We start from the raw sequence: 26,591 nt of genomic DNA, 5'->3' as shown, positions 1-26,591 counted from the left end.
TGGCCTGCTGTGTTCATCCAGCCCTGCACCTTGTTGTCTCGCCTATTATTTTAAATTGTGTTCCTTTGTTCTAATGTCTCCCAAAAAGTGAAACCTTTCACCACGGAAAGAGTGGTCCGTAAAGTCCTCTCATGTTTCAATTAGATCAATTCTCGTTTTTCTAAATTCCAATGGATGGAAACCACTGCTAATGCCTGATTACACAGCAGCACATTCCCTATTTAAGTTTGCTACAATTTCCTGCAAAAAATAATAAGTAATTCCATTTTTGCATTTCAATGTTTTTGGCTTTTTTAAGAGAAATATTATTAGGCAAAATTTCTAGACCTCTCCTTTAGATAATGGATTTAAAAAATTTATTCAGTGTTAGTGTCTTTGTTTTCAATGTGCCACAATCGTCTGCGTCCAATCTATCGTGAATTTCACGGCTCTCTATAAGTTTTTCAACTTTTTAACACCATAACCAAGTTATATGCATTGCGAGCCATTCATTAATTTTTAATTGCACCACCAATCATTATTTATTTTTACATTGAATTCACTCTTTTTGTTTACTAGTTATGGCCTTTTTATGTTCATTGGAGGAAGCAATGTTTAATTAAAATTGATAATGTCCGTTCATAATGTAGGATCATTTAAACATCTAATCCCAATTAACACAGTCCTTGAATTATCAAATTTGCCTTTATGACCCATGTTTGCACCTGCGTTCATTTTGTGTTTTGACAAAAACAACCGTAAAACAATTTCTGAAGAAGGGTCTAGGCCCGAAACGTCAGCTTTCCTGCTCCTCTGATGCTGCTTGGCCTGCTGTGTTCATCCAGCTCTACACCTTGTTATCTCTAGGATTGGGAAGAAAGTGCCTTTGTGAAAGGATGGGGTTCTGGATGGAGTAATGTGTCATAGAGTCATTAGAGCAAAAAAAAGGCCATTTGGTACAGTTTTTACCCTGTCCCCATCTTTACCTCAGAGTACAACAGGATCGTGATCAGATGGGCCAATGGGCTGAGAAGTGGTAGATGGAGTTTAATTTTGGTAAATGTGAGGTGCTGCATTTTGGAAAGGTAAATCAGGGCAGGACTTAGACACTTAATGGTAAGGTCCTGGGGAGTGTTGCTGAACAAAGAGACCTTGAGGTGCAGTTTCATAGTTCCTTGAAAGTGGAGTCGCAGATAGACAGGGCGGTGAAGAAGGTGTTTGGTACGCTTGCCTTTATTGGTCAGTGCATTGAGTATAGGAGTTGGGAGGGTTGTGTTACGTCTGTACAGGCCATTGGTTAGGGCCACTTTTGGAAAACTGCATTCAATTCTGGTCTCCCTGCTATAGGAAAGATGTTGTGAAACTTGAAAGTGTTCAAAAAAGATTTACAAGGATGTTTCCAGAGTTGGAGGGTTTGAACTACAGGGAGAGGCTGAACAGGCTGGGGCTATTTTTCTCTGGAGTGTCGGAGGCTGAAGGGTGGCCTTATAGGGGTTTAGAAAATCATGAGGGACATGACTAGAGTGAATAGCCAAGGTCTTTTCCCCAGGGTAGGGGACTCCAAAACTAGAGGGCATAGGTTTAAGGTGAGAGGGGAAAGATTTAAAAAGGACCGAAGGGGCAACTTTTTCACACAGAGGGTGGTGCATGTATGGAACGAGCTGCCAGAGGAAGTGCTGTAGGCTGGTACAATTACAACATTTAAGAGGCATCTGGATGGGCATGTGAATTGGGAAGGGTTTAGAGGGATATGGGCCAAATGCTGGCAAATGGGACTCGATTACTTTAGGATACCTGGTCGGCATGGCTGAGTTGGACCGAAGGGTCTGTTTCTGTGCTCTACAGCTCTATGGCTCATTCTGAAGGCTCTCTCTGGTGATGGAATACTGTTTAATGTACCTGCTACTTGGGACAGTTCAAAGTTGTTTCTACATGATAATTGATGGAAGGCTATTCAGAACAGAGCAGTGTCTCAGTAGACAGCCTCTTCCGATATAGCTACACATTTCCGTTATGAACAGGAACAAGAGTTTGACTGATGCTCCTGCATTGAATGCGCTGAGGTTGAATATTGTTTCTGTTCCGCTATTACCCTAACAATGACTGACCAGTCCAGAGTGGACAATTAACCCTGGAATCATGCCTTTTTGTGGTCATGCAATAAGTCATGTTGCATTGACCAACTGACCCTTCCCAAGGGACACTGGAGACACTGTCCGATTGTCACAACCTCCCAATGAAACAACACTGGATGTGGGGAGGATTGACAGATGAAAGAAAAATGAACAGAGAAACAGCAGTCCCTTCCTGTCAGCAATCATTTTGCTTTATGATTTTTCATTTCTCTTCAGATGTTGTTCCTCCAGAGTCTCCAAGGGGGATGTCCAACACAGCTGATAAAGATGAAAACCAGACTATGAAAATGTCGAAACACGGAGACAAACAAGGTTTGTGTCTGCACTTTATTGCCAAAGAGTGACTTATTGTTAAATAAATCCCCCACCCCCATCCCCACCACCCCCCCCACCCACCTCCCACCTCCCACCTCCCACCTGGGAAAGATAAATGAAGCTAAGGGAACTCTTCCACTTTGAATTCCCTGTTTGAGCTGCAGTTTCTCCTGGGCAGTGGGCACGGACGATGGGTGCCATCTGCTCACACTGCGGAGATGGCAGAGTTCAAGAACAAGCGGGGGGAATGTGTGATGGGGAGGAGCGGGAGTGGTCAGCGTCGCTTCCCTCTCTGCCTTCTCTTGAGGCGCCAGCTGGAGCGTTCAGGAGGAACCACAGGCACAATAGCAGCCAGCCCCGCCTGCTCTAGCTCCAGGTGACTGCACACCGCCTTCCTCCGGAGACAGAGACTCCCTTCCTGACTTCAGCCCCCTGTGACTTTCTCAAACCCACCCCCTATCTTTGAGCTCCTTTGTGCGGTCCTGCCACCGATTTGTTGAAAGCGAACGGCGAGAGATGACATGAGGAAAGTGAGGGCAGCGCCTGCAAGTGGTCTGAGTCTGCAACACTTTGCTAGGGAGCGCGGACGGGGCAGATTCAGTTGTAACAAAGTGTTGACTGAGAACCCAAAGGAAACAATTTGCAGGGGTATGCAAAAGGGCAGGACATAGACTCTGGGCCGAATGACCTTCCTCTGTACTGTATGTAACCATGTGTTTCTAAGATTGAAAAGCACTTATTAATCCTCATTGGATTTGAGTGTCTAGCGATAATCAATAATAACACATAGATGACAATTGCAAATTCCCCACTATCTTGAATTGCAAGTTTGGAAATTGAAGCTCTGTGTAAGAAACGAGAGCATGAGGAGGACATTTAGTCCTTCAAGCATGCTTCACCATTCACTGAGCTCAATGGCTCAATCTTCTTCTGCAACACCATTTCCCTGCACTGTCCCCATATAGAGCCATACTCATTAATACCTAGGAACCTATTGATCTCCGTTTTGAATGTACTCAATGACTGAGCCTCTGGGATAGAGAATCCCAAATATTCCCCACCCTCCAACTGCTAAAATTCCTCCTCATCTCAGTCCCAAATGGCTTGCAGGTGGTCACCGCCTAGTCAAATTGTGCCAAATTTCCTCCAATGTCTCTCTGACATGTTCTTGTTAGAAGGTTTATTATCTTTTTTGGGAGAACATGTGGGGCTTGAGAGAAAGAGAGAAGGCCAGGGTGGCTCAGTGGTTAGCACTACTGCCTCACAGTGCCAGGGACCCAGGTTCGATTCCAGCCTCAGGCAGCTGTCTGTGTGGAGTTTGCATGTTCTTCCCTGCATCTGTATGGGTTTCCTCCGGGTGCTCCAGCATCCAAAGATGTGTAGGTTGGGATGGATTGGCCATGCTATATAGCCCCATAGTGTCCAAGGATATACAGACTAGATAGATTAGCTATGGGATAGGATAGGATAGGGTAGGGGGATGGCGATGGGTCTGGATAGGATACTCTTCAGAGGGTTGATGTGGAGTTGATGGGCTGAATGGCCTGCATCCACACTGTAGGGATTCTATGATATAACATGAAGATAGATTGCTCCTCCACAGAGGAGACAATACAGGTGGAATGGCCTCCTCCTGTAACCCTTCTGTCATATCAGCGCTAACCGATTCTGGGGTCAAATCCAGCAGAGAACTGAAAGCTTTGGCACGGAGCACGTACAAAGACTGTGTCAAAGTTCACAAGAAACATCCAAAAAACAATTCCTCTCCTGAAGGTACCCAGGCCAACCTCACAGCAACAGCACCTTTCATCTGTGGTGCTCATTGTTGAACTGTTAGTCTAAGTTAAGCTGGTCTCAGGTGTGCCTTTCAACTATGAAAAGCATCACAGTTGAACTAAATGCTGACTTTGCCCAATATTCAAGGCGATATGATCTGGAGCAGATACCAATGTGGCAACATATGGGCTAGGAACAGGGGTAGGCAGTTCGGCCGTCGAGCCTGTTTGGGTAACATTGTTGAGATGATAGTGTTTCACTGTATTGAGTCTGCAGTTGCAGAAGGTGATCGCTCTGAAGCTAATTGCATGATGGCTTGCTGGCTAACTGAAGGACGCCTGATTAAGTGGGTTAAGACCTCTGTTAAAATAGCAGAGAATTGGATAGAAACTTGTTAAGCATTCACGCAATTACGTCTGCAGTGGTCAATTTTATTCATTTTAACCCGGGCAGTTTTCTTTTTAAATTTGTTTTGCTGCTGAGCCTGCTTCTGTATCACATTCACGTTTCCTTTCCCTTTCAGCTGATGCTTCTCGTGAAAGGGGAAAGACCCACTTTTATTTCCCTGTGTTGAACCCTAAAAGAGGAATTTGCAGTCACGGTGCGTGTGGGTACGGGTCCTGAGTGGGGAGCTGCAGTTTCTCGGGAAAGGTGGAAATTTGTTTTCAGACAAGGGCACTCTTCGGAGGGCCAGTGTGGACTCGATGGGCCGAATGGCCTGCTTCCACACTATAGGGATTCTATGACAAAAACCCCACAACCAAATCACAGCAACTGAGAGAGCCAGGTAGAGGACAGGAGTAGAAAGATTATAGGGGGGATGACAGGTACATCAGTTATGATCAGATGAGGCACAGGTTTTATAAACCTTCAAACTGCAATAAATAGGAAGGAGGTGGGGATTGCCACACCTTTAAGATCCTGCAGAGAATGTATTCATGCAGCGTGTGGTGTAATAAGACTGAGTCAGCACCGAAAGCATACAGACTGCTCACTCATTTCCTGTTGTGTGATTTTGATTTGCATACACTGGCTGTCGTGTTATCAAACAGCGCACGTAAGAAATTCCTGCATGTGAGGACAGGCAATCTGTATTTTAAAACAGTGCAGTCGCAGGGGAAGATCAGCTGTACGTTGGGTAATGGTTTGAGCCCTTTAGGACTTCACTTTGGAACTTAGGGACACTTTGAACTTGCATACATCAAGAGTCATAGAGTCATACACCACCAATCCATCCCGACCATAATCCCAAACTAAACTTGTCCCACCTGCCTGCTCCTGGCCCATATCCCTCCAAACCTTTCCTATTCATGTACTTATCTAAATGTCTTTTAAATATTGTAACTGCTTCCGCATCCACCACTTCCTCTGGAAGTTCGTTCCACACATGAACCACTCTCTGTGTAAACAAAAAATTGCCCCTCATGTCTGAAAATATGCCCCTCAGCCTTGAAATTCCCCACCTTAGGGAAAAGACATCTGCCATTCACCTTATCTATTCCCCTCATTATTTTATTGACCTCTGTAAGGTCAGCTGTCAACTTCTTATGCTCCATCGAGAAAAATTCCAGCCTATCCAGCCTGTCCTTATAACTCGAACCCTCCATTCCCGGCAACATCCTGGGAAAAAAAACAAAAACGGAAGCTGCTGGAGAAGCTCAGCAGGTCTGGCAGCATCTGTGAAGAAATAAAGTCAGGGTTAATGTTTCGGTCCGGGTTCTGAGGAAGCGTCACCGGATCCAAAATGTTAAACTCTGATTTTCTCTTCCCAGATTCTGCCAGACCTGCTGAGCTTTACCAGCAACTTCTGTTTTTGTTCCTGATTTACAGCATCCGCAGTTCTTTCGGTTTTTATTCAACATCCTGATGAATCTCTTCTGAACTCTCTCCATCTTAATAATTTCCTTCCTATAACAGGGAGACCAGAAGAGGCCTCACCAATGTCCTGTACAACCTCAACATAACGTCCTAACCCTTATACTAAAAGGTCTGAGAAGGCAAGCGTGCTAAATGTCTTCTTGACCTTTTTAACTGCTACGCCCTGGTCGTTTTGGCCACAGGAACACACACATGTATCTCGATCATCTACACAGAACATATCTTGTGGCACTTGGCTTCCTTTCTTAGCATTTGCTCACTTTTTGCTAGTTGGAGACTGCCACCCTCTGAGGCTTGTATTGTTTTTATATACATTGGGAATGGCTACGTTTAGAACCCTGACAGTTAAGGGGCTGGACATGTTGTGGAACAGTGTCAAACCTGCAGCATGTGCGATCAGCCAATGTGGCAAACACGCTGCATATGTATTTCAACCAAACAGCCATATCCGAAAGCGCAACAAGCCCAGTCCTTTGTGGGCTTAGAGAGGTCGGTAATCAGTCAGGAGTGCTGCCACAATCAGTCAGAGAATTCTTAAAATAAAACTTAAGAATGCTGAGGATCGGAAACAGACACAGCAATTGCTGGCAAAGCTCAGCAGGTCTGGCAGCATCAGCAGAGAGAAAGCAGAGTCAACCTTTCGAGTCTGTGACCCTCTTTCAGTCAAAGGCCTCAATTCCAGTCAGGGGAATTGGCCCGTGGTCAGTCCCGAAGGTCAGGTTCAGGCAAAGACTGCAAGCTACCTTCCCTCTATGTTTTTCCTGCCACTTGCACAGACCTGTCTAGGTACTGTGCGGATCAGCGGCTTTCAGAACTGGGTTTCAGTGCTTTCTCACTGTGATCAGTGTGTGTGAACCCTCCAAACAGCAGGTATATCAGTCTGGGTGCTGCGGACACTGATCCTTTGCCACTCAGCAGGAAGATGCAATGATTTTCTTTCCTTCACTATTCGCCAGCCTATTCCAGGACCCTGTTTTGTAAGGGAGAACACTGGAACACCACAGTGTGAAGGTCAGTTCCTGACTTGCAGTATCTGATGTGTGGAGTCATAGAGATGTACAGAATGGAAACAGACACTTCGGTGCAACTCTTCCATGCCAACCAGTTATTCTCGTGCAATGGAGCTGAATTTTAAACCTGATGCCAGCGATATGATCATTGCAAACTCCTGGCAGTGGTGAGTGCTGGTCCCTCTCCTGCTGTACAGTGCCAGGCGGAAGGGACCCATTGCATAATTAATCAAATGCAGAAGATTGCATGAGAAAAGGATTCTCACTTTGTCAAAAACAGGAAATTTCAGCCAGTAGTTTCAGTTACATTTTTGGTTTTGGGTGTCTGAAAATATGTTAGTTCAAATTCATTTTAATGAAGTCAATGAGGTGAACAGTTCAGTGCATTAAAAAAAAATGAGTAGATAAAACCAAAAATTGTCATTATTCAGCAGAAGGAGCCCAGAAAGAGAGAAGTATTCAAAACCAGTAAGACAGCGTGCAGGTTTCAGTCAGAGAGAATAGATCTGAAGCAGTAGAGTGCTGTTGACAGTGTAAAGACTGTATCTTACTATTTCTGTGTATTTCTGTATTTTCAACTGTGGACTGAAATGGCAAAAGGACTGTTTTAAAACCAAGGATTGTGGAAGGAATTGTTGTGCTTTGTAAATGCAAGCTATCAAACCTCATTGGAAGTGGTGTTAACACTCCTGCTTTGTTCAGCCTCTTTGGGATAGGGGGTTTAGGTGGCAGATGGGACGGTACCAAGGGATAGGTACAAAATGAGATTCAGCCAGCAACAAGTAGCTGATTGGCCTGTGGAATGGTGACCAGTCATTGATGACAGAAGCCTAACTGTGCGATTGGCTTCTGGCTAGCTGAGCAGCTTGTGGGTGTGAACAATGTAGCCATAAGCCTTCAGACTTCCAGAAGGGAAGGAGGAGTGTCAGTCTGTAGTAGAAGATAACTAGAGCCTGAAGTAAGCCGGTTTATTTCCCCTGTTGCTTACAGGTTCTATAGGATTGTAATCTCAGGATTATTCCCTGTGCCAGATGCTAGGAAGATAATACATTAAATAAATGGCTAATGCTGAGGTGTACGAGGGATGGCTTCAGATATCCAGGTCATTGAGATCTCCTCCAGGACAGGAGGGGGACCTGTATAAGAAAGATGGTTGCACCTAAACTGGAGAGGCACCAATATCCTATAACTGCTGCCACTTGGGAGGGTTTAAACTATTGTGGCAGGATGGCAGGACCCAGAGCAGGAGGTCAGCATGTGGAGTGATTGAGAAGAGGGTAGGTGTTGAATCAGGTTAGTCTAATTGGAAGAACAGGCAGGGCCAGGTTAATGAACACAGCAGGTCTAAAGTGTATTTATTTTAATGCATGGAGAATAACAGGTAAGGCAAATAAGCTTAGAGCCTTGATTAGTACATGGGACTACAATGTGGTAGCCACACATTGCAATCATTTATCAGGAACAAGAAGGTAGTTAGGGCAATGGTAGGTCCAATCAAGGACAAATGGGGGAATTATGTGTGGAACCGAAGAAGTGGGTGAGATCCTTAATGAGTACTTTGCATTGGTATTCAGCAAGGAGAAGGATCTAGATGATGATAAGCTTAGGGAGGGGTATGGTGATATCCTAGGACATTTCGATATTAAGAGGTAGGAGATGTTGGGTATCTTGAAAAATATTAAGGTAGCTAAGTCCCCAGGGCCTGATGGGTTGTATCCCAGGATTCTGAGGGAGGCAAGGGAGGAGATCACTGGGGTCTTTGTATGCTCTTTAGCCAGATGTCCCAGAAGATGAGAGAATAACCAACGTTGTTCCTTTATTTAAGGGATAATCCAGGAAATTATAGGCTGGCCAGCTTTACATCAGTGGTAGGGGAATTACTGGAGAAGATTCTTAGGGACAGGATTTTCTTGCATTTGGAAAAGATCGGACTTACTAGGGATAGTCAGCATGGTTTTATGCAGCTTACAAACTCGATTGAGTTTTTTTGAGGAATTGATGAAGATGATCAATGAGGGTCGGGCAGTTGAAGTTGTCTACATGGACTTTACTAAAGCATTTGACAAGGTCCCTCATGGTAGGCTCGTCCGCTGCATCTGCTTTTTGTTTCCTTTCTTTTTTACTTACCCTCTCCTCTTTTTTTCCTCTCTCTTTCAATTTATTTTCACTTACCTGTTGGTGAAGAGCCCAGTTGCAGCAGTGGCATCGGTGGTAGCCAGTGAGCTTGGCAGTGCAGGCTCGTGGTAGCAGCGTTGGAGGTGGGTTTGGGTTCCCGACAGCTGTCGCATTGCCGAAGTGTTCCTAGCGCTGACTCACGGCTGCTGCTGCAGAGGCGAGGTTCCCGATGGCATCTACATCCGGCGCGGATTCGTGCAGTCGGTGGTGGAGGTGTGTTTGGGCCTGGTACGAGACCCGGCAGCATCAGCAGCAGCTGCATTGGCGAGGTGGGCCCAAAGTGGACGCCTGGCGGCGGCAGAGTCGGGTTTGGGGCCTGTGTGGTACCCAGTAGCATCGGTGGCATCTGCATTGGCGAGGTCCAACGAGGACTCACAGTGGCGAGGGCATCGGTGGAGGTGAGATGGCACAAAAGAGTGACAACATTGGTTCCACCAGCGGGGGCATAGCGAAGGTGACTTGTGCCAGACCCATGGCCCATGACAGAGCACTTAACAAGAATGACTGTAAAATTGGACACTTCCTTTGTTTCTTCATCTTTCTGCCTTTATCTTCTATGTTTTGATTTATTGTTCTGTGTTTTAAGATGGCGGCAGAGAGTGGCAACACCTTTCAACACATTCTGCTGCATTCTCTGACAATAAATCAAGCAAATAAATAAAGACATCAAATGATTAAGCCACATCTTATCCACTGGTGTTGCCACTTTCAGGGAAGTTGGATGAAGAAATGGCAGATAGGGTTTAATTTGGACTTGTGTGAGGCAAAATGCTTTGCAAGGTCAAATTTAAAAGGAAAGTATGCAATAAATAGTAAGACCTTAAAGAACATTGGTATACAGAGAGACCTTGGGATGCAAATCCATAGCTCCCTGAAAGTGGCAACACCAGTGGATAAGATGGTAGCCACTGTGAGTTGACAAGTTGGATGCAACATTGGCTTGGTTATAGAAGATGGAGGGTAGTTGTGGAGGGGTGTTTTTCTGACTGGAAGTCTGTGACCAGTGGTGTGGTCTGCAAAGATCAGGACTAGGACCTCTGTTGTTTCTAATAAGTACGAATGATTTGGATGAAAATGTGGGCGGTCTGATTGGTAAGTTTGCAGGTGACACAAACATTAGCGGAGGAAGGTTATCGAAGGATACAGCAGGATATAGATCAGTTGGAAAGTTGGAAGAAGAAATGGCAGCTAGGGCTTAATTTGGACTTGTGTGAGGCGAAATGCTTTGCAAGGTCAAATTTAAGGGGAAAGTATGCAATAAATAGTAAGACCCTAAAGAACATTGGTATACAGAGAGACCTTGGGATGCAAATCCATAGCTCCCTGAAAGCGGCAACACCAGTGGATAAGATGGTAGAGAAGGCGTATGGCACGCTTGCCTTCATTGGCCGGGGCATTGAGTATAAAAGTTGTCAAGTCATATTGCAGCTGTATAAGACTTCAGTCCCTCAACATTTGGAGTATTGTGTGCTGTTCTGTTCACCACTCTGTAGAAAGGATGTAGAAGCCTTGGAGAGGATGCAAAAGAGGTTGACCAAGAAGCTGCCTGGATTGGAGTGTATTAGCTATAAGGAGAGGTCAGACAAACTTGGATGGTTTCCACTAGAGCTTCGGAAGCTGACATGGAGAACTGGCAGAAGTGTATATAAGAGGCATGGATAGTCTGTTTCCCAGGGCAGAAATGTCAAATACGAGGGGGCATAGGTTTAAGGTGAGAGGGAGAAAGTTTAAACGAGATGTGGGAAGCACATTTTTTACACAGAGGGTGGTTGGTGCCCGGAACTCACCGCCAGGGGAGATGGTAAAAGCAGATATATTACCCACCATTTAAGAGGCATTCAGGCAGACACGTGGACAGGCAGGGAGTAGAGGGATACAGATCACGTGCTGGCAGGTGGGATTAGTTTAAAATGGCATGATGGTGGGCGCAGACATAGCGGGCCAAGGGCCTGTTCCTATGTTCTACTGTTCTATGTTCTACTGTTCTCTGTTCTGTGTTCACTCTGGAATCTAACTGGTTCAGTATTACCATCAGCTGGGGTCATTACAAGATCTGAACACGCAAACATTTGCCTCAACTGAGTCACGGGGCAATGGATTTGGGCTAACAAAGCCCCCTCACCGAGCCACTCCTTGTGTAGGAGCTATTTAAAATTTAAATATTGACTGACTGAGGAATGGCAGAACTGGCTTAAAGGGCTGAATGGCCATCTCCTGGTCCTCTCTTGGCCAGATGGGTGGAGAGTAAGGCAGTGCTAAAGGTCACAGTGAAGCCCTTCGGTGCTTTGTTGGGGATATGAACTCCACAGTGTGGTACTGAATACTCTGTGATCAGCTGGGCACGTCTCAGCCAAGCCAGGAGGCAGAGTGAAACATTTCGCCTCAGTGTCTTTGGACCAGAGCTCTTGGAATTAGACTGCTTTGGGGGCAGGCAGTCCAAGTGCTGTTGAGAAACAAACATGCCTGCTGTTGACGCCTACCCACTGAAACTTATTGAGAAGTACGGGAGTTGGAGCAGGTTCAGACCTCCACGTTTGCTGGCACTGAGACACACCTGAAGGATGAAGAACAGACTCAGAGGGCCGAATGGCCTACTGCTGTTCCTAGTTTCTTGATTTCTATGCCAAAGCACTAGAAAATGCCTGCGTTTGGATCCCCCCGCCCCACCTCAACTGGCCGCATCTTCAGGAAGCAAGGAAATCAACTCGAGGTATCTAAATTGCATGATCTCACCTCTGAAAATCAGAGACTTTGGAGTAACACAAAGCGGTGTTGGCCTCATGCATTCTGTGTACAACAATAACACTTTGAACAGCAACATTGACCCATTATAGGGGGGAGTGGAGTGGGAATCTGTTTACGAGGTGTGATTGATGGTAGATTTTGTCACAAGTAGATTTTGAAAGTGCTGGGAGATTTCAGAAGAAGATGACAGAGTTTGGGGACGGTTCTGAAGTCTGGGGAAAGAAAGCTGCGGGCCAAATAGGAGGATGAGGGTGGCGGGGAATGAAAGGCAGAGGTTTAGCTAAGGCTGCCTAAGTAGGAAGGAGCAAGGTCATTGTGAAGGAGATTTTTCAAATTTAAATCTGGACTCACTGACAAACTGAAGACGCAGCATTGTAAGCTAACTCCAAGCGCTTTAATTTGCAATCGCTCGCACTGTCTCACAAGTCACTCGGGTAAAACAGATGTTTAAATAGTGCAGTGGGACGTGCAGATTGCAGTCTGTGACAGCTTGATCCGTTTGCATCTGTTTTGTTTATTCCTAATTGGTAAACTGATTTGTGCCTCTGACGATTAGACGTGGAGCTGAGGGGAATTACCTGGAGTTATTTTACCCTTTGGAGTTGGGACAACTTTGTCCAGCGAGCTGGGCAGAGTTCGCCAAGTGTTGGTGGAGGGATGAGTAGGAAGGATTACATTGAAGTTACAGCTCGGAAACTGGCCATTTGGCCCAACTTCCTATGCGTTGAACCTTCTCCCATCCATCCTTCCAATCCTTTTGCGATTACCCACCTCCCTGTTAAAACTACTGATGCCACTCCCTTAAATAGGGAATCCTATGTTTTCACACTCTCCGGCTGAAGAGGTTTTCCTTAATACCTCTGTTGGACTTATTAGTGATTATCTGTAGACGAGTCAGTACAATGATGATGATATCATTGGACGGGTGATCCAGATCTCCAGGCTAATGTTCAGATTATTGAACAGTAAAGGGATGAAGGGTTATGGTGAGCAGGCAGGTAAGTGGAGCTGAATCTGCAAAACAATTGACAGAGCAACCTTGATGGGCCAGATGACCTACTGCTGCTCCTATTCCTTACGTTCTTAAGTTTTTGGGAGCTTCCTGTGCACAAATTGGCTGCTGTGCTTCCTATTTGCATCAGTAACTGCACTGCAAGTGTGCTTAATTGCTGGAAACTGTACTCGGACGCCCTGAGGCTGTTGAAATGCAAGTTCTTTCAAATCGTGCTTTTTTTTGAAAGGGGGGGAGTGGGAAAACCAACAGGAAAAGCCTCACGCCCAGAAAACCTTAAAGCTTTACAGCTCCTGCACAATAGCTCTTCAGCAGATAAATGGTGGATGTTACAATGGAAAACCGTTCTTGTCTTTCCTCATCAGTTCTCACAATCGAAGAAACTGCTGAATAATTTACTACCAAATTATTCCTGTCGCCTCTTTATCAGCTAAGCTATATGTCTTTGTTAAATATTGCATAGCCAGAAGGTAGAGAATGGAAGATTTTAGAATGGCTATTCCCACTGTTAACTCAGCATTAATTAATAAGAATAACCTACATTTCACAGGGACTGGCTGCATTAATAACGGGATTTTTCTAGGTTACCAAACAACAGAATATAAATTGAGTAGTCATGAACGCTATTCTTCCTTTCTATCAATTTTCTTCCTTACTGTTCTTGAAGGTACTGGCTTGGTTCAGGGGTTCAGTTCTGTCATCTGACATTGGTCCTGTCCTCTTGTAGAGTTACACTCAATGTGACCTCTGCACCTCTCTGGATGGGCATCAGGAGCAGCTATGACCTCAGCACCCTTCGCCCTGTTGCTCGAGTGAACATCAGATGAAGACATGCCACCCTTGGCTTTGAGAACCACTGTGTTTGAATAGCATACACTACCTTGTTTCTTTTCTCTCTATACCTTCACTTACCTCGTGTCCTGAGCTCAGATGTCATCAGTGGTGGCGAGAGCCCAGCGTGGAGCTCGAGGAGCCCACTGCAGACTTCAAGTGGGTCCAGCGTGGACCACAGGTAGCCCAGCATAGGGACCTTGAGTGGGCCCAGCGCGGAGAAGAATGGGCCCAGCGCAGAGGACAGTGGACCCAGCGTGGAGGAGAGTGGGCCGAGCATGGAGGAGAGTGGACCCAGCGCGGAGGAGAGCAGACCCAGCGGGGAGGAGAGTGGACCCAGCACAGAAGACAGTGGACCCAGCGCGGAGGAGAGTGGGCCCAGCATGGAGGAGAGTGGGCCGAGCACGGAGGAGAGTGGACCCAGCGCAGACGGAGGAGAATGGACCCAGCATGGAGAACAGTGGACCCAGCGCGGAGGAGAGTGAGCCCAGCGTAGAGGAGAGTGGGCCCAGCGTGGAGGAGAGCAGACCCAACATGGAGAACAGTGGACCCAGCGAAGAGGAGAGTGGAGCCAGCATGGAGGAGAGCGGAGCCAGCGCGGAGAAGAGCGGACCCAGCGCGGAGGACAGTGGACCCAGCGCGGAGGAGAGTGGGCCGAGCACGGAGGAGAGTGGACCCAGCGTGGAGAACAGTGGACCCAGCGCGAAGGAGAGTGGGCCCAGCGTAGAGGAGAGCAGACCCAACATGGAGAACAGTGGACCCAGCGAAGAGGAGAGTGGACCCAGCGTGGAGGAGAGTGGGCCCAGCGCGGAGGAGAGCGGACCCAGCGCGGAGGAGAGCGGGCCCAGCACGGAGGAGAGCGGGTCCAGCGTGGAGGAGAGCGGACCCAGCGCGGAGGAGAGCAGACCCAACATGGAGAACAGTGGACCCAGCACAATGGAGAGTGGACCCAGCGTGGGGGAGAGCGGGCCCACCGCGGAGGAGAGCGGACCCACCGCGGAGGAGAGCGGACCCAACATGGAGAAGAGTGGGCCCAGCGCAGAGGAGAGTGGGCACAGCGTGGAGGAGAGTGGGCACAGCGCGGAGGAGAGTGGACCCACCGCGATCTTGAGTGAGTCCTTACTTACTTTATCAGGGTGCACATAGGACCTGGCGTCAGATTTGGCAGCTGCTACATTGGCATTGGCGATGTTGGCGAGGTGGGCCAAGCGGTGAAAGATGGCGCTAGAGGATCAGCGACTTGGTCGTTGGTTGGGTCCACCGCTGGCAGTGGTGAAGCGGTGGCAGAAGGGCATCACAGTGACATCGATGAGTTGGGCCCAGCGGCGAGAGACACAACTCCAATATTGGTTGGTCCAGCACAGACAGCAGTGAGTCAGCGAAGGAGGGATAGAAGCACAAGTGTTGGTGTTGATGATGAGCTCGCTCAGGACTGAGGACTCTTTCTAAGCTATGTCTTTCTTTCCTTTATTCCTAAATTATTAAAAATGCTGCTGGATCGTGGCAACACATGGAAGCTTTTCACTGTATTTTTTTGTATTCTTAACTGTAAAATAAACGTGACAATAAAATTATACATTTATTCATTCATATCTGGGGGATCCCACATGAAGAATGCTTCCTTAGGGCTGAATTCTACCACAAATCAACAAAGTGTCAATCTTGGTGCGTTTCATGGATTATTTCTCTCTTTGAGCCCTAACAAGATTTCTCACGCTATATTGCCGAACCTGGCCTCAGTGGCTGTGCACCCAGCAGTATTTAGCTTTGGTCGAGGCTTATGTCTTCTGGCGCTCAAAACCCAAGTTGGATTGCTTCTTTACTTTAGTCCTGCCTATTACCCATTAAAGAGCGCCCCTTTTTCTTAACTGGTGATGATGTCTTTTAATAAAGAGTGACCCTGCCCTCACTTGCCTAAGACGGACAGCGTTGTTCTGCCTCAAGTCAATTACAAAGCTTAAAGAATATCATTCACGTTTTAAAGGCTGGTTAATGGACATTCAATTCTTATCAGCTGGGAATGATATTTAAGTAAATTTGATTCCATGTGAAATTGATTGGCGTTCAGTCGTATCATCTTTCAAACGTAGTAATTATGTAACAAATGAAAGAAGTCAGCGTGCTGATTACTCAGTGCAGCTGTACTCAGCCTTTAAAACGTCTGTCAATCACAATATCTTTTAAAGAGGGTGTTTCCCCAACGGAATACCTTTTAAAATGAGTGGACTTGGCAGTGCTCGTGAGTTGCTCGCGTAAATCACAGCTACATGAGGTGTACAAATAAGGAGCAGGAATAGGCCCCTCAGCCCCTTGGGTCTCTTCCACCACTCAGTATGTTCATGACTGATCTAATTTCTCCACATTCCTGCCTCCCCCACAATAATCTTTCACCCCCTTGTTTTTCAAAAGTCAACCTGCCTCTACTTAAAAAGAGTTGAAGGGCCCTTCTTCTACCACCTTTCTGGAGGAAAGTTCCAGAGGATCGCAATTCTGTGAGAAGAAAAATTCTCTGTCTTATTTTTAAATAATGAGCCTTAGTTTTAGATTTGACCACAAGAGGAAACATTCTAAAGGATATTATTAAGCTGGAGAGGGTTCAGAAGAGATTTACCAGGATGGAGTGGAGGGTTTGAGTTGTAAAGAGAGGCTGGATAGGCTGGGACTTTTTTCACTAGAGCGTAGGAGGTTGAGAGGTGACCTTATAGAGGTTTGTTAAAAAACAAGGGATATAGATAAGGTGAGTGACAAGTGTTGTTTCCCTGGGGAGGAGGATTTCAAGACTAGGGGGCATATTTTAAGGTGAGAGGAGAAAGATTTTTTAAAAAATGACATGGGGGCAATTTTTTTAGTCACAGTGTGGTTTGTGTGTGGAATGAACTGCCAGAGGAAGTGGTGGATGCGGGTACAGTTACAACGTTTAGAAGACATTTAGATAAGTACATGAATAAGAAATGTTTGCAGGGATATGGGCCATAGGCAGGCAGGTGGGGCTAGTTTAGTTTGTGATTATGTTCGGCATGGACTGGTTGAACCGAAGGGTCTGTTTCTGTGCTGTATGACCCTATGACTATTCTCTCCACATCCACCGTCAGGGCCAATCAAGTTGTCTGTTACTCTTCTGACCTCCAGTAGAAACAGGCCCAGTCTGTCCAGCCTTTCCTCATAAGACGACCCACTTATTCCATACACTAGTCTAGTAAGCCTTAAATAAGCTGGCCAATAAAGTGCACAGTATTCCAAATGCAGTCACACCAATGCCTGGTGTAATTGAAATGTAATCTGCTTTGTATTTTATTCCCTTTAAGGTGAACAATAACATTCTATTAGTAATTACTAATTACTCGCTGCATCTGCAGACGAACCATTTGGAATTCATGTGTTAGAACACCCAGATCCCTCTGCGCCTCTGAGCTCTGCAATCTCTCACTATTTGAGTGGGGATGTAATAAAACGAGGACAGATATGGTAATGAGATGGTGGTGTCTATGTCACGTGTAACCGATATGAAGAAATGATGGAATTATCTCTACCAATGAGAGATCTACCTACTGAGAAATGAGTTACCAAAGTAAATCATAGTTTGCAGAAACCTGCCGGAGTTAGTAGTGGATAAGTCTAAACCATTACATCCACACGCTACCAGCATAAACAAGGACAGCAGTCTCTCCAATGCGTAGAATAGAGCTCTCTGTGGCAAATCAAACAGAGGATTCTGAAATCTCTGGATTTTACTGCGGTGGTGCATGGAAGGTCAGAGGGGAGTCTGGCGCATGAACTAGGATGTGTGACCCTAATTCTTTGTCGCTCATGTCTGGTACTGGGTCTAAAAAAATACCAGGGCAGGTTGCACAGAGTTGCTTACATTTTCTTGAATGTTTAAGATTTTGGGGTGGTATAATTAAGGTGTTTAGGATGATTAAAAGACTTGATAGGATCGATAGAGAGAAACTATTTGCTCCTGGTCTGGAGAAGTCCAGAACAAGGGGGCAGAGCCCTTCAGGTTAAAGTTAGCTATTCAAAGGATGATGTCAGACAGTATTCCCTAAAATGCTATTGAGACCAGGGCACATTTGGAAATATCGAAACTGAAGTGGATAGATTTTTGTTGAGGAAGGGGTTTACAGGTTACAGAATCAAAGTGAGGAGACGATCAAGCCAGGATCTGCTTGCATCTCAGGAGCAGCTCAGAGGGCTCCTCCTGTTCCTCTGGCCTATTCCAATCTTTAGCAACACTCACTGACGAGGGCTGAGGATTGGCAACTCGGCTGAAAGCAGTGACAGCTGGGAACTGTGGAACTGTTATCTCTGACAACGTCAGCACCTTCGGGAGAAAGAGGCAAGAACCCAGGGGGATTTTTTTTTTTAGAAAGCAATCATTAGGAGCTTGAGATTCAAAAATAATTTATTTTGAATGAGTCGTCTGGTTCTGATGATGTTCATAGCTGTCCTGCTGCCATGTTCATTGGGAGGGGGGAAGGGGTATGGAATGGTGGGAGTAGCCTGGAAGGAATTAGTGAACTCAGTAATGAGAAAGAGCAGAATGACTGTGTACACACTTGAAATAAGAAGATCAGTAAAATATTCAGGATTAATGACTGTATCTGCACAAATGTTTGATTTCACTCCCTCACACTGTCAATGCTGTCAGTTCTAGAGATGGTGCTGGTGTTTTTATTTTGCGGGGGAATTCCGATTCAGCATTATGCATTTGATGAGAACAATTGCTGATCCCGTATTTTTGCTTTGGAGATTTATGTCGTGTTGTATTCAGTTGATAGCTCCTGGGTGTCAGGTTCATCAGTCTTCCACTGCAGGACACAGTCTCCAGAACCAGGACTTGCACCCCCAAAGCTCCAACTCCCTGGAAGTTTTCGATGTGAGGGGTCAGCAGTGGTGACCCTGCCTCACCTTGGAGTTGGAAGGTGGTGGGTTCAAGACATTGAGCACTTTATTCAGGCTGAGGGAGAGCCACCCTTCCAGGGTGGCACAGTAGCTCAGTGGTTAGCACTGCTGCCTCACTGCACTAGGGACCCAGGTTCGATTCCACCCTCGGGTGACTGCGTGGAGTTTGCATGTTCTCCCCGTGTCTGCATGGGTTTCCTCCAGGGTTGTGCTGGCTAAGTGAGCTAGCCATGGGAAATACAGGTATAGGGTAGGGGAGGTGGTTTGGCTCTTCAGAGGTTCGATGTGGACTTGATGGGCAGAATGACCTGCTTCTATGGCTGCTGTCTTTCAAATAAGGAAACCCGCTGCCCTCTCAGGGACAGCTGAAAAATAAACTCCCAGAGCCACTTGTAAAAGACGAGCAGAGCTTTCTCCCCAGTGACCTGGCCATTATGTAACACAGAAGCAAAATACCTCAGTTGCTGGTAGCATCTGTGAAGACAGGAACAGACTTAACGTGCAGGCCTATGATCAGAAACTCGCTGAAAAGCCACAGAGCTGAAATGGTTAACTCTGTTTCTCTCTCCAAACCTGCTAAATGTCTCCAGCATTGTGTCCTTTTTTTATTATGGCCAATAATGAACTTTCAACCATGTGCTCATTAACCCACTGCTGCTGTGTGGGGGGGCTTGCTGTGTTTGAATGATCTGCTGTGTTTCTCACATTGCAACGGTGACCACAATTCAGAAGCACAGCATTGGCTGGAGTGCAGTTTGCACGGTCCTAAGGTTATTAAAGACGTGATAGAAAGCCCTCTCTATCTTTGTTGATCTTTGAGCACATCCATGCAAACACCAACCATACCAAACCTTAATAGCTGATCTACAGCCTTACCGTGGCATCGGAAACCACGTCTTAAGAAGGATTTTGCTGTCTCCAGTAGCATTAGTACCAAGTGCACTTTATATGGTCCAGTTTTACAACAATGTTGACTGCACTTTAAACAGTGCAAAAGAAGCCCATTTAAAGACGGGATAAGGGGCTATCCAAATACAGGTCTGCCTTTGCAACTGCTTATAAATATTCTTAGCAATCCTGCACAGTGGGATGTTTGTATTGTCAGTCAGTGCACCGTGGGTTTAACCCAGTGAGCCCAAACATCAGGGAAGGTACCACGGTCAACCCTTGGTTTGTATTGGTCACTAGTCCTGCAGTCAGGAGAAGTAAATGATTTGCATTTTCTGCACCAATTCATAATCTAAGAGCTTTATTTGGAGTTGCGATTGGGATTGATTAGCCTGCTAACAATCAGTGTCAAAACTCGGATATTATCATTAAATTAGTAAGGATTTTGTGAGTCTGTCAAGAACTTCGAAGTGGTTCGATCTTCAGGCTTCTGTGCCTTGCAATGTAAATACATTAATTGGCAAGTGTTTTCAAGACATGTCATCAACACTAAGAGATGGTAGTGCTAATCTCACCAATGCACAGTGGAGTGCATTCATATTGGAGTCAAGTGATCCTAAACCAGGTCTCTTCAATCCTGATGTTTCTTATCAGGAAACTGACTGTAAGATACTGCAGAGCAATATCAGTTACATTGCTGCGAGTAGCTGGAACAGTCACTGGACTAATCACCCAGAGGCCCAGGCTAGTACTGTGGGGACAAGGTAGTCGAGTTAATAAATCTGGACTTGAAAGCTGCTCTCAGTGATGGAGCCACTGATTGTTGTAGAAACCCCCCCCTGTCCTTTAGGGAAGGAAATCTACTGTCCTTATCCAGTCTGGGCTACATGTGACTCCAGACCAACTGCCCCCTGAAATGGCCCTAGTTAGTCACTCCATTTCAAGGAACAATGCAGGGGGTTGGGAACCCCTGTCAGTGCCACGCACTGGGTTTGAGTTAAGATTCTCATTAATGAGCAGGACTGGCACCTTCCATTGCCGCCCTCCGGGTGCACCGGGATAGGTACCCAGCCTACAGACTGGACCAGACAGCATCACAGGGTTCTCCTAGCGCTCCCTCAGTTTGGGCCTAGTTCACAGCTCACAGCTGTGACTCAGAATTAGTGGGCTCAGTTTTCAGTCTGCGAGGGAGGGGCCTTCAATCTTGAGTGATGTGAGGCCCTTTAAAACTTAGAATCCCTACAGTGTGGAAGCAGGCCATTTGGCCCATCATATCCACACTGACTTTCCAAACGGCATCGCGCCCAGACCCCACCTCATCCCTGTAACCTTGTGACAGTTCAAGGACAACCATATTACAACAGAACAACTGAAACACACCCGACACACTCTGTAAACCTACTGACTGGGAGTCCAAATCCTTGCCGTAGACACTCTTGAACATATCAGTAACGTTAGGAATCAATCCCACCATGGTGGGGTTAGAGGGTTTAAATTATAGGAAGAGGCTGAATGGTCTGGGGCTATTTTCCCTGGAGTGTCAGAGGCTGAGGGGTGACCTTATACGGGTTTATAAAATCATGTGAGGCGTGGATAAGGTGAATAGACAAGGTCTTTTCCCCAGGGTAGGGGAGTCCAAAACTACACAGCATAGGTTTAAGGTGATAGGTGAGAGATTTAAAAGGGAATTAAGGGGCAACATTTTCACGCAGAGGGTGGTGCGAGTTTGGAATGAGCTGCCAGAGGAAGTGCTGGAGGCTGGTACAATTACAACATTTAAAAGGCACCTGGATGGATGCTTGAATAGAAGGGTTTAAAGGGATATGGGACTGGAATTCAGAACTTAGTAATGGCCTAGTGGTATTAATGCTGGACTGTTAATCCAGAGACCCAGGTAATATCCTGGGACCCAGGTTCAAATACTGCCACGGTAGATGGTGGAATTTGAATTCAATAAAAATCTGGAATTAAGAGTCTAATGATGACCGTGAATCCATTGCCAATTGTCAGAAAAACCCATCTGGTTCACTAATGTCCTTTAGGGAAGGAAATTGCCATCCTATACTGGTCTGGGCCTACATGTGACTCCAGACCACAGCAATGTGGTTGACTTTTAACTGCCTTCTGGGCAATTAGGGGTGGGCATTAAATGCTGCCTAGCCAGCGACACCTTCATCCCGTTAATGAATAAAGAAAAGTGGCCTAACAAATGTCCTGTACAGCCGCAACATGACCCTCCCTACTCCTATACTCAATGCACTGACCAATAAAGGCAAGTGTACCAAACGCCTTCTTCACCATCCTATCTACCTGTGACTCCACTTTCAAGGAACTATGAACCTGCACCCCAAGGTCTTTTTGTTCAGCAACACTCTCCAGGACCTTACCATTAAGTATATATGTCAGGACCTTATTTAATGCCAGAGGAAGTTCAAGGGGCCGAATGGCCTTTTCCTGTTCTTAATTGATCTGTTAGTTCTAACTCAAGAGTCAGTTCCTAATTTTATTCCCCACTAATCCTATACTTCAACTCAGGCAACTATCCTGACTGACTGTGAGTGAGCCAGTAAAATTTCAAAGTGTTAGGAAATGGAGATTGATCCCCCTCTGAGAATTAAAACCAAAACACCTAAAGAGGATCACCTCACCCTATAATCTGTAAAAAGAGTATGAAGAGTGGTGTAACCTGCCTTTCAGGAACTTCTAGTGGTTAAATAAAAATAAATCCGTGACACACACTTTAAAATCAACAAGTAACAATTTATTTATCTAATTCTAACAGTGAAAAATTTAACTAAACTATTAACGAACCAAGTAAACCCCTTCTAACGACTAGCTATTCCCGAATAAAGCAAGATTCTAATGGTATGCTGTTCCAATAAATACAAGTCCCACTTATGTAAATAAAAAAAAAATTTAGTTTCTCAAAATTACAGCCAGGTGATGTATCTATACCTTCTCCATCGAGTTTTCTGTCAAGAATGCCTTCTCTGTCAATTATTCTGTCAGAAATACTAACAAGTTGTGCCTTGGGTACCTTTGTTCTTTAGATGGTACTTTCTCTAAGACACAGAGGAGGCTGTGAGAGCCAGCAATTCTCTTTTGAGAGCTGAGGCCTGTTAGCTCTGGCAGATGGCAGTTAGCTCGGGGGTTTTGTCCAACTGCCCCCTTCCTTTTATACCTTTGATGACATATAAATTTCTTACAATAGGATTGGTCCTATGTTGTCAAAACCATCAGATTTAAATTAAATTGGTTTTTGGTCTCTAAGTGCCTGGTTCAAATTGATTGGCTAAATTCAAAAACTTGTTATCTTGGTAAAAACTGCTGCTTGGCCTGCTAACTATACAGGCCTTTTGGTACAAATGTTTCAATTCGGGTGCTCTCTGCAAACTTTCAAGCTACTGCTCACAGACATCCATTTAAATCTCTAAGCATAGAGAAAGCACATCATCTTCTAAAGGGATCATGCAATGATTTACCGCAACACCCCCCCCACCGACCTAGCATTTTAAAAACTTCTAAATTCTAACTTCCTGCCTCTGAATCCACAAGTACTCCCCCAACTCCGCAACGCAAGGCAGTACAATTTTTGTGCTGTTCACCCAGTTCATTTCAGCCAGGATCCAGCTGGCAAACAGAAGGCAGGCAGGCCTTCAGTTAAGCCTGTATTCACAGGTAGGTGGCCAGTGTAGCATATTACCTGTGCCCCTGGTACAGAGCCACAAGTAAGGCAAGTGGATGGAAGCCTGCCAGTGCTACAGGAAATTCACTGCTTCTCAAGGTGTGCAGTTACCCACGCAATAAATATCGAAGCTTAGCATCATTCTAGATGTATTTGATGTGCTTGGAGTGTGACAAATGTTGCGCCCTCCCCATCAGCACATTCATATCTCTTTGAAAAATTGAAGAGAGAAGCCGTTGCCGTTAGATTAACCTACTCTGCCCATTCCCAATTGTCAACGCCCGCTACATTCATTAACATTTAGCTTGTGTCTTTGATGGATTAGGTGCCAAATCCTAGAGCCTGCCTTAAGAACAGCATCATTGAAGGATGAAGCCCTTATTACAAGAGGAACACTGGAACTGAAGACACTGCAAGAAATCTATTCCTCACGGCTCCCATTCTAATTCATTTCTGCCAAGACTTGATCTACAAGCTGGAAATTCGATGTGGCATGAAAATTATAAGCAACAAAGCAATAAATTCTGGATTATATAGAACATCCACAACTGAAGTCAGTACAATGGTCACAGAAAATCATTAAATATGCTAACTTTGTACTCTGTATTTTGTTTTGCTAATGATTTTCTCCTGCTTATGTCTTCTGATAGAGAATGCTTTAATTCCCCATATGTAACTCTCTGTTGTCTTTCCCATCTCTCAATTCTTGCCAGTAATATCCCATTGATAACGTTACTGTCTCCCACTGCCAGTTACCCACTTGGTAACTTCCACCCACTTGCCTCTTAGAAACATAGAAAATAGGTGTAGGAGTAGGCCATTCGGCCCTTCGAGCCTGCACCACCATTCAATATGATCATGGCTGCTCATGCAATCTCAGTATCCCATTCCCGCTTTCTCTCATTATCCCTTCATCCCTTTAGCTGCAAGGGCCACGTCACACTCCCTCTTGAATATACCTAACAAACTGGCCCCAACAGCTTCCTGTGGGAGAGAATTCCACAGGCTCACAACTCTCTGAGTGAAGAAATTCTTCCTCACCTTGGTCCCCATTCTTAGACTGCGATCCCTAGTTCTGGATTTCCCCAACATTGGGAGCATACTTCCTGCATTTAGCCTGTTCAATCCCATCAAGATTTTATATGTTTCTATAATATCCCCCTCCCATTCTTCTAAATTCCAACAAGTACAAGCCCAGTTGATCCAGTCTTACCTCATATGTCTTCTTCCTTATCTAGCTCCAGCCCACTATCTCTTCACCAAGCAATTATTCTCTCTGTAACTCTTCTCTCTGCGTCCATTGTTCTCTGTGTCACTCTGTCTTGCCCGCCATGCGAACTTGAGAAAGGATGGTCTCGACTGAAATAACAAGGTGTAGAGCTGGATGAACACAGCAGGCCAGGCAGCATCAGAGGAGCAGGAAAGCTGACGTTTCTGAAGGAGGGTCCCGACCCGAAACATCAGCTTTTGTGCTCCTCTGATGCTGCCTGGCCTCCTGTGTTCATCCAGCTCTACACCTTGTTATCTCAGACTCCAGCATCGGCAATTCCTACTATCTCTGGTCTAGACTGAAGCCTCGTTACCGATTGTAATGACTGCCAACTGATAGTTAATAGTGGGCACAGACTGCAGTTGACAGCAGGCAGAGAGATGGAAGCCAGCAGGTAAGCTTCAAATGCAACCTTAACAGTGCTAATAATATCATTCTCCCCACCATAATTTAGTGGAACTCTCTCCTCTGAAGCAGACAGATAACTGATTCTTCCACTGCTGTTGTCTAAAAAGAATAAGTTGTGCTTTGATGGGTTATCCTCATAGTCTGAATGCACCTTTGGCTATGCATTGATGGATGTTTGAGTTTGATATCATTGTAGTTGATTCTGTAGTGATAAAATAATTCTCATGAAATTAATTTTGAGATGTTTCTTTTTTAAATGGATTTGTTGATATTCACTCATACCTTATGGACACAGGAAGTGTAAACTGAGGCAAGGTGGTGATGACTATGAACTTTACCATAATATCAACATGAGGCTGGGTTCAGGATTTCATAATAACTCCTTGGGAGAGATGTTTTGTCAAACATTTCCTATTCTGTTCCAGATTGCGATTCTTGGCTCTACGCTAACGTCCATCGGTTTTTCACTTCCAATCTCCTTCCCATTTTTATTTGTGACAGAGAAGGAGCCCATTAAACACACGCTGGCTCTCAGTCAAGCAATCCAGTCAATCTTATTTCCCCTGTAGTCCAGTAATTTCATAGAATCCCTGCAGTGTGGAAGGAGGCCAGTCGGCCCGTTAAGTCCTCCAAAGAGCATCTGATCCAGACCCACCATCCCTACCTTATCCCTGTAACCCTGCATTCCCCATGGCTAATCCACCTAAGCCTGCACACCCCTGGACTCTACGGGCAATTTAGCATGGCCAACCCATCCTAACTTGCACATCTTGGACTGTGGGAGGAAACCGGAGCACCCGGAGGAAACCCACGCAGACACGGAGAGAATGTACAAATTCCACAGACAGTCACCCAAGGGTGGAATTGAACCCGGGTCCCTGGTGCTGTGAGGCAGCAGTGCTAACCACTGAGCCACTCTTTCCAAATAAAATTTGCACCCTTAATAAAATCTTCCTGCCATAACTGTGGTATAAGTTATAGATTTTCCCATTCATATTTATTCCCAATGATCTTATTGCCCTTTTTTGTTGCACTTGGTTTGTTTAAGCTTTTAAACTGCCCCTTTATTGCCTCGATTCAGGTTTTGTGACATTATCCTACATTTCCACATTATTTTGCTTTGATTTTGTCAGGATGGACTCATAACTAGTCATGCCTATGTTAAATCTGTCCAAACTCTTGCCACAGCCAGTTTGTTCACACTGTTTAAGACTGGGTTTGAGCTTGATCCCCAGAACAGAAGGAACAGTGTAACCAACCATGCATGGCCAGGGATATGAAAATGTTAATGTGCTCTTCAGTAGGCAGACCCTGGATCCTCAACACTTAACAGTTAAGGTGTTCACAAACAGCAAGACAATCAAACCATTACAGTGTGGAAAAGGTGGCTGGAGATAATTTGCAGGGTATATTTAGCCTCAGTTGGGAGCTAATTAGTGGCACAAAGCAGCTTCTGGGCTGTGGTAATAACTGTTAAAGGTTTACAGCCTTCACACTGCAGTGTCTGATTACACTGTTTAATCTTCACTTCCATACTTTATCTAATGGAGCTGTTTAACTGCCATTGTGAATATTTTCAACA

General features: G+C 45.5%; 1 protein-coding gene across 1 annotated transcript in view; it reads left to right on the top strand.

The window, feature by feature from the left end:
* Positions 1-25,243, top strand: part of LOC109920489 (ADP-ribose glycohydrolase MACROD1-like) — an 891,059-nt gene extending 865,816 nt beyond the window's left edge. Inside the window, exons 9-10 of the mRNA XM_048619641.1 lie at positions 2,331-2,426; positions 23,657-25,243. Coding sequence (XP_048475598.1) covers positions 2,331-2,426; positions 23,657-23,670 — 110 coding nt within the window. The 3' untranslated portion in view covers positions 23,671-25,243. The remainder of the gene's footprint in view (positions 1-2,330; positions 2,427-23,656) is intronic.
* The last annotated feature ends 1,348 nt before the right edge of the window (positions 25,244-26,591 follow it).

This window comes from Rhincodon typus, chromosome 43, assembly GCF_021869965.1.
Source record: "Rhincodon typus isolate 14 chromosome 43, sRhiTyp1.1, whole genome shotgun sequence".
In the NCBI taxonomy this organism is placed as follows: domain Eukaryota; kingdom Metazoa; phylum Chordata; class Chondrichthyes; order Orectolobiformes; family Rhincodontidae; genus Rhincodon; species Rhincodon typus.
Note: the sequence above shows the minus strand (reverse complement) of the source record. Positions and strands in the feature narration are given on the sequence as shown.